Here is a 17930-nt window from a genome sequence, read left to right on the forward strand (position 1 = left end):
TATATTTTAATTAAATGTATTATGTAAATTAAATTAAATTAAATTATATTATATTTACAAATTAAAAAATATTTTATCAACTACAATATATTTTCTATTTCTATTATTGTTATTTTTATTTTTTTTTATAAATACTTAAAGAGTATAATAAATATAAATTAATTGATGAGTTATTAAAATTTAAAAATAATAATTAAATGAATATAAAATAAAACAAAAAAATATTTATTATAAAAATAAAAAAATTAAAATTAAATTTTATATAATTATGATTAAATTAATTGATTCAACCTATAACTCATCAGTTAAATTAATAACCCATTAATTTAATAATCTGACCAATTTGATTATTGTAACTATTCCTGTATATAACATGCCACCTCCCTCGGCTAATTTTTTATTCAATAAAATACACTTTTGTTTCTCACCTTTGTCAAATTTTTAAAATTGTATTTAATTTTTAATTTGATTTAATTTTTTAAAATTAAAATTATTTTAAATTGATTTTTTTAAAAATTTGTTAAACATATGTATTACGTAATTATATGACTATATTCATAAGTTATGTAATATCTTTATTATTTATATATTATTTTTTTTAATAATTTATATTTTTTAATAGTATTTAGTTGTAATAATATTATTAAAAATATATATTGTTATTATTCATAAAAAAATAAAATAAAAAAATTGAATGTTATTTTTAGTTATCAAAATATTAATGATATTCATACTTGTATTTTATCTAATAATTTTATTATTGTATCATAATATTTAAATATAATTTAAAAAAATTATAAAAATGAAGTACCTATTTAAAAAATAAAAAAAATTATATAAAATCAGGTCAATAAACTTTAATTGAATATTTTTATGTATAATTTTATTTTTTTATAATTATTAAATTTTGAATTATTTTTTTATTTTAAATTATTATTTATGATCAATCATTATAAGATTTAAATTCATTTTAATATGCTACTAAGCAAAATTTTAAATTTCTTAATCAATTAAATTTAATTCATATAATTATTCAATTAAACTACAAAATAACAATTAAATATAATTATTATCTATATTAAAAGAGTATTTTTTGTATTTTTTTGAATAATAATATTATTAAATTATATATAAATTATTGAATTAAATAAATATATGATATACAATATTTTTTATAAATTAACTTCTAAATTTAATATTAATTTATATATAATCTAATATATTCCTAAATAATATATATAGCATTTTAAATTTATATTATATTTTTTGGTGACTGATTTTAAATTTATATTATATAATATAATTAATTTAGCTCAGTAATCTTAGTCTAGTTTTTTAATTACTTTTATAATTTTTGTTGGCATATTGAGCTTTTGCGCGAATGATGTGAATTGGTTGAGGTTGAGGTTGAGCTGCAAGCAGTAACCACTGCAATAAACAGCATGACGGAGAAGAAGAGAAACTCTTTAGACTCCGTTGCTTCTCACTGCTGACTTCACTCATCACACAGCTTTTCAGAAATTCGGAAAGCAAGAGATGCTGCTAAACCACAATGATGATGCAACAGCAGCAACCACTTCACCCTCACCACCACCACCACAACCAGCTCGCCGCCCTTCTCTCCGCCGCCCTCCCCTCCGACGACAACACTCCCACTCCCTCCTCCTCCACCACCTCTGTCTCATCGGTCGCGCTCCCAGACCCTTCCCCTCGCCTCGCCGCCATCGCTTCCCTCCACCGCGCCATCCTCTATCCTCACAACTCTCTCCTCGTTACTCACTCCGCTCACTTCCTCTCCCAAGGTCTCTCCCAACTTCTCTCCGACAAGTAAGTTAAACCCTAATCCCCACTCTCCAATTTTCAGTTTTAAAAAATTTCCCCAATTTTCCGATAAAAATTTCATATTTTGTCGTTCTTTGCTTTAGGTTGTATGAGGTTCGGCAAGCGGCTGTTGTAGCGTACGGTGCACTATGTGCAGTGATCTGTTCGGTTCCCGTGACATCAAACGGGAGACAGAATCATGTTATACTTGGTGGTTTGGTTGACCGTTTCATAGGTTGGGCGTTGCCCTTGTTGAGCAATGTCAACGCCGTTGATGGGACGAAGGAATTGGCATTGGAAGGTTTGCGTGAGTTTCTTAATGTTGGGGATATTGGTGGAGCTGAGAGATATGCTTTGCCAATTCTCAAAGCTTGTCAGGTGCTGCTTGAGGATGAGAGAACTTCATTGAGCTTGTTGCATAGGCTTGTTGGGGTTATCACTTTGATATCATTAAAGTTCTTGAGGTGCTTTCAGCCTCATTTCCCTGACATTGTTGATTTGCTTCTCGGTTGGGCATTGGTGCCGGACCTTGCTGATTCGGATAGGAAGGTTATTATGGATAGCTTCTTGCAGTTTCAGAAACATTGGGTGGGTAGTTTGGCGATGTCATTGAGGTTGTTGACGAAGTTCTTGGGGGACATGGAGGCGTTGCTCCAGGACTCCAGTCCTGGAACCCCGCCGCAGTTTAGGAGGCTGCTGGCCTTGCTGTCTTGTTTCTCGACGATCCTGCAGGCTACGGCTTCCGGGTTACTGGAAATGAATCTTCTTGAACAGATTAGTGAGGCTCTTGTAGGGATGCTGCCGCGCCTGTTGAGGTGCTTGTCTCTAATTGGGCAGAAGTTTGGATGGGCAGAATGGATTGAAGATTCTTGGAAGTGTTTGACACTTTTGGCGGAAATATTGCGAGAAAGGTTTTCGAGTTTTTATCCTCTTGCTGTTGATATATTGTTTCAAAGCTTGAAATTTGGGGCAGCTGCACAACGGGAAGGGTTTAGGAATATTACCTCTTTTCAGGTTCATGGGGTTTTGAAAACAAATCTTCAGTTACTATCACTGCAGAAGCTTGGCCTCCTCCCATCATCTGTGCGGAAGTTATTGCAGTTTGATGCACCAATTTCTCATGTGAGGTTGCATCCAAATCATTTGGTAACTGGAAGTGCTGCTGCTACTTATATTTTCTTGCTTCAACATGGGAATAAAGAAGTTGTTGATGAAGCAGTCACCTCGTTGATCAATGAGCTGGAACTGTTAAAGGGTGTGATAGAGGAAAACACTGATTATTCTGATCACTTCAATTATGTTATATCGTCTAAAACACTATCAAAAGTTGAACTATTTGCAATAATCAAGTTTGATTTGAAAGTTCTGTTAGCGTGTGTGTCTTTAGGTGGGGATAACAGTTTGGTTGGCCAAACAGAAACCACTACGTTGTATATTAGGAGGTTAGAAAAGTTGGTGTCCTTTATTATGAAAAAGATGAATCCTTTTGAATCACCTATTCAGGTATTCATGGAGTTGCAATTGGCTGTTTTCAGAACATTGGAGAGGCTAACATCGGTTGAGTTCATAATTAATTGCTCCATAAGAGAACATAATTATGACAAAGTTGCAATCGAGAAGGGTGACGATAAAGCTCGTGATGGGCTTTTGGCTGTGACTTCTGAGCATTTAGGAAAGTACAGCATACTTCTTATAAAAGCTCTTCATGTTTCAACTCCTCTAGCAGTAAAATTAGTGGCTCTTGATTGGGTACAAAGGTTCTGTGAGAATGTTATTGCTGTAAACAAGATCTCAAGCTCAAAAGTACTCTCCTACGGAATATGTGGACATACCGGTGTAATAATGAATGTAGTTTTCTCACTTTTAGGTACTACAATTGAGAGGGAACCAGAAGTAAGATCACATGTTGCTGTAACTTTGGAGATGTTAATGCAAGCAAAGCTTTTAAACCCTGTATGTTCATATCCCTTAGCTGAAGCAATATTGGAGAAACTTGGTGATCCAGATATAGATATACGGGAAGCATATGTGAGGCTGCTTGCTTGTATTTTGCCTACAACTGTTTATTCATGTGGTCTCTATGATTATGGGAGATTTAAGCCTGTTGACCTTGTTTTAGGAAACAGTTCTAAGATGCACTGGAAACAATTATTTGCTCTTAAGCAGCTGCCACTGCATTTACACTCACAACAGCTTGTGACAATCTTAAGTTACATTTCACAAAGATGGAAGTCCCCTCTGTCTTCTTGGATTCAGCGGCTAATTCATAGTTGCCGGAGTTCTAAGGATGCTATTTCCAGTCAGCCTGAAGAAACAGGAAATGTTGGTTCAAATTCTCCATGGTTGGATATACAAGTGGATGAAGGCATACTTGAAAGAATCTGTGCTGTCAATAATTTAGCTGGTGCCTGGTGGGCTGTTCAAGAAGCAGCTCGATACTGTATTGCAACACGGCTTCGGACTAATCTTGGTGGGCCTACCCAAACATTTGCTGCTCTTGAACGCATGCTCTTGGACATTGCACACCTTTTACAGCTTGACAATGAACAAAATGATGGGAACTTAAGTATGATCGGGTCTTCTGGTGCTCATTTGTTACCAATGAGACTGCTGTTGGATTTTGTTGAGGCTCTAAAGAAATATGTATACAATGCATATGAGGGTTCTGTCATTTTACCACCTGCAACTCGTCAGAGTTCTTTATTCTTTCGAGCAAACAAAAAAGTATGTGAGGATTGGTTTTCTCGTATATGTGAACCAATGATGAATGCTGGATTGGCTTTGCATTGCAATGATGCTGTTATTCAATACTGCACGCATCGCTTGCAGGAGTTCAAGAATCTCACCATGTCATATGTGAAGGAAAAATCAAGGCCTTCAGTGACTGATACCCACAATATTAGAGGCAGGTACAGAGCAGATATCTTAAAAGTTTTAAGACATCTTTCATTTGCCCTTTGCAAGAATTCTGAACCAGATTCTTTGACCGGCTTACGAAAATGGGTGTCAATTACTTTCTCCTCCATACTTGGTGAGGAAAATCAATCCTTCAATGAGTATGGAACTGTTGGACCACTCTCATGGATAAGTGGGCTTGTATATCAGGCAAGAGGAGAGTATGAAAATGCTGCTGCTCACTTCACTCACATGCTACAAACTGAAGAGTCACTCAGTACCCTTGGTTCGGATGGTATACAGTTTGTTATTTCACGTGTGATTGAGAGTTATGTAGCTGTATGTGACTGGAAATCTCTTGAGACCTGGCTACTAGAGCTGCAAATGCTTCGTGCTAAGCATGCTGGTAAAGGTTATTCTGGTGCTCTGACAATGGCAGGCAATGAAGTTAATGCAATCCATGCATTAGCACGTTTTGACGAGGGTGATTATCAGGGTGCTTGGTCATGCCTTGATTTGACGCCTAAAAGTAACAGTGAGCTGACCCTTGACCCAAAAATAGCCTTGCAGCGGAGTGAACAAATGCTTTTACAATCACTGCTTTTCTTGAAGGAGGGAAAGAGTGATAAGGTGCTGCATGATTTGCAAAAGGCAAGGTCAATGTTGGAGGAATCACTTTCTGTTCTGCCATTTGATGGGTTAGTTGAAGCGACCCCTCTTGCCATTCAGCTGCATTGCATTTTCCTATTAGAAGAGGATTGCAAGCTTAAATCAACCCCTGAGAAGGGAAAACAACTTCAATCAGTATTAAATTCTCTTCAGCCGGTGTCATCTATTAGTAATATCCGTCAAGATTGTAATCCATGGCTGAAAGTTCTACGTGTTTATCAAAACATTTCGCCGACTTCTCCAGTTACTCTAAAATTCTGCATGAATTTGCTAAATTTAGCTCGTAAACAGAGAAACCTCTTGTTGGCAAATCGTCTGAATTGCTATCTCAAAGATCATGTAGCTGTTTGCTCTGAGGAGAGGCAACGTGATCTTCTTGTCTTAAATTTGCAGTATGAGAGCATTTTACTTTTGCATGCTGAAAACAAATTTGAAGAAGCCATAACAAACCTTTGGTCATTATTGCTTCCTTGCATGGTTTCTTCGGCATCTAGAATATCTGAAGCTGATGAGAGAATTCTGAAGGCCAAAGCATGCTTGAAACTCTCAGATTGGTTAAGACGGGATTATTCAGATTGGAGTCCAGAGAGTATCGTTCTTAAGATGCCAGCAGATTTTTATAATGCTGAATCAGTTTCACCAACCAAAGGCAGTAGTGAAGAACATACCAATCGTCAACAATATCTGGGTCTCATTACCGAGGAAATTATTGGTACAGCAACAAAATTTTCTACTCGTATTTGCCCCACCATGGGCAAGTCATGGATTTCCTATGCTTCTTGGTGCTTTAACCAAGCCAAAGAGTCACTCCTTGGTCAAAGCGAAACTACTCTCCATGCATGCTTGTTTTCTCCCATACTTGCTCCAGAAATCTCACCAGAGAGATTCAAGTTGACTGGAGATGAGGTGCAAAGAGTTAAATCGTTGGTTGTGAGTCTTTTTCAGGGAAAGGGTGACATGAAAGGTCTCATAGATCAATTGGAAGAGGGAAGTCTTTTGCTTGATTCAGCAGAGCGCAGAAGTAATGGCAATCCTCTGTTGACACTGGTTTGGAACATGGTGAATATTATTGAAACTGCTGCAGGAGCACCAGGTGCAGAAGACTCTGGTGGTGAACGTCTTTCTGCTGTGTTATCTTCTCAATTGAGGATCTGTTTGCTGCATGCAAATCTTGGACTGGAAGAATCTGACATAATATCTGTGTTGGAAGACATAATTGACATTTGGTGGTCTTTGAGGAGGAGAAGAGTATCCCTGTTTGGACACGCAGCTCATGGTTACATGCAGTATCTTTCATTTTCATCTTCGCAACTTTCCCATTGTCGGATGCGTGGATCTGATTATGAACCTGTGAAGGATAAAGTTGGCAGCTACACCCTGAGGGCTACACTCTATATATTGCATATACTTCTTAATTATGGTGTGGAATTGAAAGATACTTTAGAGTCTGCTCTTTCAATTGTTCCTTTGTTGCCATGGCAGGTTTGCATGCGAGATCTTGGGTCAATTTTGCTTCTTTCATTTTAAAGCAGAGGATATTTTGTTTATATTTTGAAGTAATTGTTTTACGTAGGAAGTTACCCCTCAACTATTTGCAAGGATAAGCTCTCATCATGAACAAGTTGTACGGAAGCAGCTGGAAGGTTTACTGATGATGTTGGCCAAGCAATCACCCTGTTCCATCGTGTATCCAACACTAGTTGATGTTAATGCTTACGATGGAAAACCTTCAGAAGAGCTTCATCATGTGCTGGGTTGTCTGGTAATATAAAAGAATTCTATGTGCACTGTATAGTTTATATATTTTACTTTATTTTTACAAAGCAAAACATGAATATTCTGTTCAAAATGCCTTCTGAGTTTAGATCAAGGCAAGAAAAATCTTACTCCCTATTAACAGTCTTGGGAAGATAAATTTTCCCTTTTCCATTGAGGAGATGTGTTGGTAGTTCTGATGTCTGTTGTGTATTTTAGTGCCGTTTTTGGACGAGCATTCGTTTGGTTTATGAGATATAGAACCAATCATGAGCCTTTCTTTAATGCAGAGGGAGCTTTACCCTAGGTTGGTTCAGGATGTTCAGTTGATGATAAATGAACTTGGAAATGTTACTGTTCTCTGGGAGGAATTATGGCTCAGCACTCTTCAGGATCTTCACACAGGTCGATTTTCTTTTTTCCAACACTTTATAATTGATCTCATCCCTCTCTGTTGTCTTATGAGTAAGAATTAAACAAAAGGGCAGTCCGGTGCACAAGCATCCCGCTTTAATGCAGGGTCAGGGGAAGGGCTGCATCCAAAGGATGTAATGTAGCTAGGCTAACATGATAATTGTATTAGTGGCTGATTCCACGGCTTGAACCCGTGACCTTGAGGTCACACGAAGACAACTTAACCGTCGTTCCAAGGCTCCCCTTTCTTATGTGGAAGAATGAATGACTTTTTTAATTTTTGAGGGATTCATTTCAGTGTTCCTTTGATACTCTGGAACTAGTATTTGCTATTCGTGAAGTTATTAGGTTGACTATTATTTGTTGCAGATGTGATGAGGCGAATAAATGTGCTGAAAGAGGAGGCTGCAAGAATTGCAGAAAATGTCACGCTTAGTCAGAATGAGAAAAACAAGATAAATTCTGCACGTTATTCTGCAATGATGGCTCCAATAGTTGTCGCACTGGAACGCCGTTTAGCTTCAACTTCCCGAAAACCCGGGACTCCTCATGAAGCATGGTTCCAGGAAGAGTATACAGATCAATTAAAATCAGCTATTGTATCCTTTAAGACACCTCCAGCTTCTTCTGCGGCTTTAGGAGATGTATGGCGACCTTTTGATAGTATTGCCGCATCCTTGGCTTCATACCAGAGGAAGTCTTCAGTTTCCTTACAGGAAGTTGCACCTCACTTGGCGATGTTATCATCTTCTGACGTTCCAATGCCAGGTCTTGAAAAACAAATGAAAATTCCAGAGTCTAACAAAGCAACTGATCTCCAAGGTGCTGTTACAATTGCTTCTTTCCATGAACAAGTCACCATCTTATCAACAAAGACCAAGCCTAAGAAACTTGGTATACTTGGTTCAGATGGTCAGAAGTATACATATCTTCTTAAAGGACGAGAAGATTTACGCCTTGATGCTAGAATTATGCAACTACTGCAGGCTATAAATGGTTTTCTACATTCTTCTTCTTCTACATATGGTAACTCTCTCGGTATTCGCTATTATTCTGTAACTCCAATCAGTGGGCGGGCTGGCTTGATCCAGTGGGTGGATAATGTAATAAGTATATACAGCGTATTTAAATCTTGGCAAACTCGTGTCCAGCTAGCACAGTTTTCAGCAGTAGGCACAGCAAATACAAAATCCTCAGCTCCTCCACCTGTTCCCCGTCCTAGTGATATGTTTTATGGGAAGATCATACCAGCACTTAAAGAGAAAGGTATTAAGAGAGTGATTTCTAGAAGGGATTGGCCTCATGAAGTAAAATGTAAAGTTCTTCTTGATCTCATGAAGGAGGTGCCAAGACATCTTCTTTACCAAGAGCTATGGTGTTCTAGCGAAGGATATAAAGCGTTCAGCTCCAAGATGAAGAGGTACATTAGGTTGAATCTGTTACTGGTGCATTTTGAAGTTATATAATATATCATTAAATCAAATTGTTAAATTCCCACAATAAATGCATCTAGATTGTTTGGATTCATATGTTCTTTTGGCTTGCCTTTACTGCCTCATTCTTGAGCTTGGAAGTGCTCTTAGAAATAATGATTTTGCCGTTTGAACTTTGATGATTCTTTTATTGTATACTAGCATATCCTAGATGTTGTTCCATTATTTTCTAGTGGAGGTAACCAATTTTTTAGCATGATCCTCTGATTATCATTAGGTTTATCAAGTACTGAGTTCTGTTTGTTGACTATTCTATGTTAAAGTGCTTACAAACTTTTTCATGGGATATTATGTGCATTGCTTAGAGGTGAAAATTTATGTCTTACAGATAAGATGTTGTACAGTTATTAGCATTATTATTCTTATCATCGTCACTGTCATTGTCTGCAGGTATTCTTGTAGTGTTGCTGCAATGAGTATGGTTGGTCATGTTTTGGGACTTGGCGACAGACATTTAGACAACATTCTGATAGATTTTTGTAGCGGGGATGTTGTACATATTGATTACAATGTGTGTTTTGATAAGGGACAGAGATTGAAAGTTCCAGAGATTGTTCCGTTCCGCCTTACCCAAATGATCGAAGCAGCTTTAGGGATGACTGGAATAGAAGGTAGCTTCAGAGCAAACTGTGAGAGAGTTGTGGGAACTTTAAGGAAGAACAAAGACATACTTCTGATGTTATTAGAAGTGTTTGTTTGGGACCCACTTGTGGAGTGGACAAGGGGTGATTTTCATGATGAAGCTGCTATTGGCGGTGAAGAAAGAAAAGGCATGGAGTTGGCTGTCAGCTTGAGTCTATTTGCATCTCGAGTGCAGGAAATTCGAGTTCCCTTACAGGTACATATATTGAATTAACCCAAAAATGCCTTCTATTTAAGGGTGTGCCCACCTTAATATTTGTGCATGTGAATGTATATATGTTTCAAGAATTTGAGCAGGTTATCCATCTTACGTGAGATACCCAGAACTTGCTTAATATGTTTAGAATAAATTTACACGTTCTTATTTAATTTTTATTTCACATCCTTGATTTATTCCTTCAATTAGTAGATGCCTTCTGTGGAAGTTGGCCCAATAAAAATTTCCAGTTTATATATTCTGTCATGCTTTCTTGAGATCTATCTAATCTAATCTATGATACATTGCTGATTTCTTTAACCCAAATGTGAGTAGGAGCACCATGATCAGTTGTTGACCAATCTGCCAGCTGTTGAATCTGCTCTCGAGGTATGATGAAATGCCATGTACTTTTGTTGGCTATGTTGGGATTATTCTGAATCAGATATTGCTTTGATTGAATTGACTTGGAGTAATTTTTTACCAGAGGTTTGCTGATGTTCTAAATCACTACGAGCTTGCCTCTACTCTATACTGTCGAGCTGATCAGGAGAGATCTAGCCTTATACTGCATGAGACTTCAGCTAAGTCAATTGTTGCTGAAGCAACCTGCAGTTTAGAGAAAATTCGAGCTTCGTTTGAAATTCAGGCACGGGAATTTGCTCAAGCAAAGGCGATGGTTGTAGAGAAAGCTCAGGAGGCAATGACTTGGGCTGAGCAGCATGGAAGAGTTCTTGATGCTTTACGATGTGATTTATTGCCAGAAATAAGTACTCGCTTTAAGCTGAGTAACATGGAAGTAGGCTTATCTCTTACATCTGCAGTTACTGTAGCAGGCGTGCCTCTAACTGTTGTTCCTGAGCCCACTCAAGTACAATGCTATGATATAGACAGGGAAGTATCTCAATTCATAGCTGAGTTGGATGATGGCCTTACTTCTGCTGTAACTTCTCTGCAAGCATATTCCTTGGCTCTGCAAAGAATTCTACCATTAAATTATCTTTCAACAAGTGCAGTCCATAGCTGGGCACAAGTTCTGCAACTATCTATCAATACCCTGTCATCTGAGATTCTCTCCCTTGCCAGAAGGCAGGCTTCTGAACTTTTGGCAAAATTTCATGGAGATAACACGGATTCCATCAAAAGCAATCATGATGAACTTTGTTTCAGGGTGGAGAAGTATGCTGTAGAAATAGAAAAATTGGAAAAAGAGTGTGCTGAGGTAGAGAGTTCTATTGGCTTGGAGTCAGAATTGAAAACTAAGGATCACCTGTTGTCAGCTTTTATGAAACTTATGCACTCCGCTGGAATTTTACGAAAGGAAGGCGGATTATCAACTGCTCAGTCAAGACAAGATGGGGCAAACAATACTAGACTTTTAGGTGAACTAGGAGAGGAGAAGGAGAATGCACTATCAATTCTGAATATTGCTACAAGTTCACTTTATGGTCAGGTTAAGCATAGAATACTCAATATATATGGTGACTTATCCGGGGGACGAAATCAACACAACATGTTGCAGACTGACAATGGAACTACTTTTGCCGAGTTTGAAGAACAAGTTGAAAAATGTAATCTTCTGACAGAATTTTTCAAAGATTTGTGGCAATTTATTGGAAAGGAGATCCCTTCTGCTGATGCCAACAAATTTCATTTGAAATTTTCTTCTGACAGTAATTGGGTCTCAATTTTCAAAGCCATTTTGATTTCCTGTAAGGAATTGATTAGTCAAATGACTGAAGTTGTTCTGCCAGAGGTAATACGATCTGCTGTCTCAATAAACTCGGAAGTTATGGATGCATTTGGGTTAATCTCACAAGTTCGAGGGTCTATAGAAACTGCAGTGGAGCAGCTTGTGGAGGTCGAAATGGAGAGAGCATCACTGGTTGAGCTTGAGCAGAACTATTTTGTTAAGGTCGGTCTTATTACTGAACAGCAACTGGCTCTTGAAGAAGCTGCGGTTAAAGGAAGAGATCATCTTTCTTGGGAAGAGGCAGAGGAACTTGCATCGCAAGAGGAAGCTTGTAGAGCACAACTGGATCAACTTCATCAAACTTGGAATCAGAGGGATGTAAGGACTTCTTCTCTTATGAAGAGAGAAGCTGATATAAAAAATGCCTTAGTTTCCGTGAATCGTCAATTTCAGTCTCTTGTTGGTATGGGAGAAGAAAGGGAACTACATATTTTGAGAAGCAAAGCACTATTGGCTGCACTTGTTAGGCCCTTCATGGAATTGGAATCCAGTGATAAGATGCTGTCTCTGGTTGATGTTTCTGTTACAATGACCTCAAGTAAATTTCATACTCTGGCAGATTTGATAAATTCTGGAAATTCTATATCAGAGTATGTATGGAAGGTTGGAGGCTTATTGGATGACCATTCCTTCTTTATTTGGAAAATAGGTGTTATGGATTCTTTTCTTGACACATGCATACATGATGTAGCTTCCTCAGTTGAGCAAAATCTTGGCTTTGACCAGTCACTAAACTTCATGAAGAAGAAACTTGAAATCCAACTACAGAAACACATTGGTCACTATTTGATAGAAAGGGTTGCTCCTAGTTTCCTGGCTTGTTTGGACAAAGAAGACGAGCACTTGAAGCAATTAACAGAGTCATCAAAGGAACTTGCCTTAGATCCAATGAAAAAAGGTGCACCTGTGAAAAAGGTTTTGGTTATGCTTGAAGAATATTGTAATGCACATGAAACTGCTAGAGCAGCAAAATCAGCTGCATCTCTCATGAAAAGACAAGTGAATGACTTGAAAGAAGCTCTCAGGAAGACTGCCCTTGAGGTAGTTCAGATGGAATGGATGCATGATGTTAATTTGAACCCATCTTATAGCAGAAGAATCAGATTTGAGAAATATCTAGATACCGATGACAGCTTGTATGCAATCATTTTAAACCTCAGCAGATCTAAATTATTGGAAAATATACAGTCTTCTGTTTCGAAAATCATGAGGTCAGTTGATTGCCTTCAGACCAGTGAACGGACTTCCCTTGTAGCTGAAGGACAGCTTGAAAGAGCAATGAGTTGGGCTTGTGGTGGTCCAAATTCTAGTACTTCTGGGAACACATCTAAAAATTCAGGAATTCCTCCCGAGTTTCATGAACATATTACAGCCCGGAGGCAGATCTTATGGGAATTTAAAGAAAAGGCGTCTAACATTGTAAAGTTATGTATGTCTGTATTAGAATTTGAAGCATCAAGAGATGGGTATTTGCTTATACCTGGCCAGCCATACCCTTTCAGGAGTGGTGTTGATGGAAAAACATGGCAGCAGGTGTACTTGAATTCTCTTACAAGACTGGATGTTACTTTCCATTCTTATACATGTGAGTTTACTATATTTTTCAGTAGTTGAAGTCTCTTCATGTTAGTTGAACGCTTGAAGTCTTGAACTCATACTTCTGCATAAAGGTGAACATATGCCCTCCTGTTACTGTTATAGGTTCTGAACAAGAGTGGAAGCTTGCACAAGGCACTATGGAAGCTGCTTCTAAGGGATTATACACTGCAACTAATGAACTCTGTGTTGCCTCTCTGAAAGCAAAGTCAGCTTCGGGTAGATATCACCTTTTCATTACTTTTCGCATATACATTGCAGTTCATGTATGGATGTTTTCTTTCAGTGTCGTGGCTCATGTGATGATTCAATGTTTTTTTTTTTTATCTTTTTGCAGGTGATTTACAAAGCACTGTTCTTTCAATGAGGGATTGTGCGTATGAGGCTAGTGTTGCACTGTCTGCTTTTGCTCGGGTTTCAAGGATCCATACTGCTTTGACTTCTGAATGTGGTTCTATGCTTGAGGAGGTATGGTCTTTTGAGTATTTGACGTAGTTATAAATGACTAGGCAGTATAGTTTCTGAGCTGATTTTTTCAGATAATTTGTAGAAATTGATGTTTGTATTGATTTAGAATCTATGTACAGCATTTGTGGTTACCTCCATTACCATTAGATCCTGTGTTTTTTGAATTCTTTAGAAGCTATCGTTGCTTTTATTTTTGTAGGTTCTAGCAATAACTGAAGATATACATGATGTCTTCAATCTGGGGAAAGAGGCTGCTGCTATACATCTTTCTCTAATGGAAGATCTGTCAAAGGTTTTTTTTCTTTCTTTCTTTTTTTGTGGATATTTGGCCTATGACTTTTCAATCTGTGTTTTCTGGCATTAAACTTCCCAAAAGTCAAAATTGTATTTTGATGTTTGACGTTTTTGTTAGGCAAATGCCACACTTCTTCCGCTTGAATCAGTCTTGTCCAAGGATGTAGCTGCTATGACTGATTCTATAGCTAGGGAAAGAGAGACCAAGAAAGAAATATCACACATCCATGGACAAGCTATATACCAATCTTACTGTTCAAGAATCAGAGAGGCTTGTCAGAACTTTAAGCCTTTGGTGCCATCCCTGACATCAGCTGTAAAGGGACTCTATTCATTGCTGACTAGACTGGCAAGGACTGCTAGTCTTCATGCTGGCAATCTGCACAAAGTAATGTGACACTGCTTCTAGATTTTTCGTTTTCCTTGCACATGTATATCAGTATTGTCCCTATTGATGCATGCACTCTAATTTCAGGCTCTTGAAGGAATAGGAGAAAGTGAGGAAGTGAAATCACAGGATGTTACTTTGTCAAGATCAGATGGTGGTGGTGGGGATGCTGTCGAATTTGATGGCAAAGAAGGGGAGAGTCTTTCAGGTTCCGATGTTTGGGACAACAAAGATTCTAGTGAATTTTCTCAAATTTCTTTGGAAGATAAAGGATGGTTATCGCCACCAGATAGCATCTGTTCTAGCAGCTCAGAATCTGACATTACCTCAGCTGAAGTTAGTCTCCCTGATAGCTTCAATGATTCTGCAGAAAATAAAGACCTGCTTTCGCAGGGATCTAATAGCGGAAACCCGTCTGGTTTTGTACATTCGACTCCACTGTCTCCAACTGATATTGAAGAAGTATCTCCTTTTGTAATCTCAGAACCTTATCCCATACATGCTGATGTCAATCATTCTAGTCCCTTGCAGTACACCCTAACTGATGACGGCACTGAGCATTCCCAGGCTATAGCTTTGCCAAGTGACAAATCAGTTGCCTTACCTGATGGCTCCCAGAATCCATCAAGTGAGAACTTACGAAAGTCTGAGGGTGAGGATGAACTGGTCTCTACCAGTAAAGCTAAGAATGAAGCTGAACAACGTGAAGCTCCTGATCCTAACACGAATGCCAGTAGTCGAGTAGGAAGGGGTATGTACAAAGTCTTATTTCTATGCATATTTTTATCTAACGTTTTTATTGTACTAATCCCATTTGGTAATTATAATACTAAGGTTTTCTTTCATAATTGGTTTCATTCCCTGTTGTGTTGTTCCAATAAATAAATGTGCTATAGAAAACAAAATGAAAATTAAACCAGAGGGCAGGAGAAGTGGGTGTATGGTTTACGCAACCCTGTATATCAGTAGTTTCCTTTTTGGTATTTGTGTGGAGCCTTTTTAGATCATTTTACTTCCATTTCTTTGCGGAACCTTGTGTTAACCACGTTTGAATATAAACATGATTTATGATGGGACTTGTAACAAAGTTTGATCCATGAAACCTGTTCTGGCTATTGGGGGTGTGCTTAGTGGTTGTTATTGCTAATAAAACAACACATTGTATCTTTCTCTTTTTCACATTTTTGTATGTCTAGAGTAAGTTATGTATATTGCACTTTAATATCTGAAGAGATTCGTAAACTGTTATATCTCAATTGTGAATGACTTCTACATGTTAAGGGTGGAAGAAATAGTAAAAAAAATTCTTACACACCCAAGTCTTCATCATAATATCTTGGGATGGAAAGGAGTATGAAAATAAAAGGAATTCATATTTTCCCTTTTTGATTTGTGGCTTTCTGTAAATCTGTTAGGTAAAAATGCTTATGCATTGTCAGTACTGAGGCGGGTTGAGATGAAAATTGATGGTCGAGATATTTCTGATAAGAGGTACGGTAATGGCCCCTCTTTACTTTTATAAATCATCTTTAGCTTAAAGTTTACATTAATAGTGATCCTTTGGATTTCAGAGAAATGGGTATCTCAGAGCAAGTAGATTATCTGCTCAAGCAAGCTACTAGTGTAGATAATCTATGCAACATGTATGAAGGTTGGACACCATGGATTTGAAGTTTCAGAGACTAGAGCGTCTTACATTCGAGTCCCATCAGGTTGGCCATGGCGAGGAATAGCCGAATAGGCCCTTTTGGCCTGCCACTATTTCCTTGTGATAAGGGAGCCACCACAGTGATGGTTTTGCAGGTCAAATTTGTCTGGCACAACCGCATAATCGAAAATCTGCCACTGGCATTGATTACTATTGCTGTTTATCCATGGCCTCTCTGTATTCTGTTAAAGCCTTTGCCATTCAATTTGGCTGCTGCATTTTCCGGGCAGAGTTTTCATTTCACACCTTGCATGTGCCATTCCATACATGCCACAAAGAAGTTCAAGGCTCAAAGTTGGTCTAATGGGAGATGAGAAAGGATCACTAATTCACCATGCCTGCTCTTCTGTTAAACGTCTGATACTCGAATCGCCGTATTGATCGGGGACTACATTTCGGATCCTTAGCTCTTCAAGGCTGAAAGAATACAAAGGACTGCTGCATTGCCTAGTGATTGAGGAGTATATTTATCCATGCTGAATGTTTCTGAGTAGCTGGATTATGCAATGCACATGTTCTAGCTGGAGCTATGGTGTACATATACATACATGTATCATTTAGAATTTAGATGTAGAGGTTAAGCTTCACAATGCTGGTGTATTCATTATTCACTGGGGGATACATTATTCTATGTTTTAGTAACTTGCATCAATTATTATTATTATTATTAGAGTGAAATCTCACCCCGACCCTAACAATTTCACTAAATCTCTTTCTGTTTCTTAACGAAAGCATAATTCCATCGCGGCCCAGAATGATTAACTCCATGAGACCTTCTCTCCCTCTATTAATGTTTTCGTCTAGAGCTAATGGATGACCGTTAAGTTAACAATTTAATAGGATAAATCGTCTTCTCTTCTCTTTTCTCCTCTCTTTTTCTTTATGAACTAGAATACCACCAAGCTAATTCTTCTCTCTCCTTCTCCTCAAAATTATTTTCGGCCACCAACATCTACTACTATTCTCTGTTCTCACTGCACTAACCCATTGCCACCTTTTCTTTCTCTTCTTCCTCTTTTGCTGCACCAATCTACTCTCATCTCCTTTCAATTGAGTAATTTTATTTGTTTAAATACTTGAATTTGATTTAGGATATGGTCTTACGAGTTGTCTTTTTTTAGATTTTGATGATTGAATATGGATATTTACTTAAAGCATCGATTTTTTTGTGAAAGAGTGATTTCATGATCTTGGGGCGTGTCGGTGTTTTAATTTATTCGATGTAAGGTTCTCTACTTGAGATGTAGATTTGGGATTTAGTGTGAAATCAAATAGAGACAGGGGCAAGCTAGTGAGAGAGGGATTGTGAGGATAAGAAGAAAAAGGGAGAGAGGGTAGCCATGGCAGCATTGGGATTATCGATGGTGAACAAAGAAGTAGGGGGAGAGATATGGCTACATGGATTTGGTTCGGTCAAAAAGAAGAAGAATGATGAGATATGGCTACATGGATTTGGTTCGGTCAAAAAGAAGAAGAATGATGGCAATGAAGTGGTGCAGTAAAAGCAAAGAATGATGGTGAATGTTGGTGATGATAGTGGCTAAAAATGGTGCAAAAAAGAAAGAGAGAATGTAGAAAATGGTGATAAATGTTGGTGATGATTAGGGGTCGAGTTGGGGTTATACTTCTCTTATTGACGGAAGGACCAGAACGAAAATGATAGATAAGGATCACAATAGAATTATGCTTTCGTTAAAAGGCGGAAAAGAATTTTGTGAAATTATTAGGAACACAATAAAGTTTCACTCTTATTATTATTATAAAATTTAATTTCGTTTCATAGGTTTAAAACATTTAAAATTAGTCATAAGATGTACAAAAAAAAATTAGTCATAAGA

At 37.7% G+C, this 17930-nt stretch overlaps 1 protein-coding gene across 1 annotated transcript; it reads left to right on the top strand.

Moving 5' to 3' along the window:
• Positions 1-1393: 1393 nt before the first annotated feature.
• On the top strand, positions 1394-16794 carry LOC130968907 (uncharacterized). Its single transcript, XM_057894401.1, has 15 exons — positions 1394-1827; positions 1926-6867; positions 6959-7147; positions 7431-7545; positions 7924-8974; positions 9438-9885; positions 10222-10275; positions 10373-13223; positions 13340-13453; positions 13572-13702; positions 13902-13994; positions 14115-14384; positions 14472-15135; positions 15800-15875; positions 15956-16794. Exons 1-15 carry the CDS (start codon positions 1553-1555, stop codon positions 16053-16055), a joined length of 11373 nt encoding a protein of 3790 aa, XP_057750384.1. The 5' UTR covers positions 1394-1552; the 3' UTR covers positions 16056-16794.
• Positions 16795-17930: the final 1136 nt, after the last annotated feature.

Source organism: Arachis stenosperma, chromosome 3 (genome assembly GCF_014773155.1).
Source record: "Arachis stenosperma cultivar V10309 chromosome 3, arast.V10309.gnm1.PFL2, whole genome shotgun sequence".
In the NCBI taxonomy this organism is placed as follows: Eukaryota; Viridiplantae; Streptophyta; class Magnoliopsida; order Fabales; family Fabaceae; genus Arachis; species Arachis stenosperma.

What these genes read in the sequence shown, in the direction of transcription:
- LOC130968907 (XM_057894401.1), top strand. Translation starts at nt 1,553, where the DNA reads ATGATGATGCAACAGCAGCAACCACTTCACCCTCACCACCACCACCAC. An exon ending in ATCATGTGCTGGGTTGTCTG is followed by an intron (nt 7,148 to 7,430) that starts GTAATATAAAAG and finishes TCTTTAATGCAG; the next exon opens with AGGGAGCTTTACCCTAGGTT. An exon ending in TTCAGCTCCAAGATGAAGAG is followed by an intron (nt 8,975 to 9,437) that starts GTACATTAGGTT and finishes CATTGTCTGCAG; the next exon opens with GTATTCTTGTAGTGTTGCTG.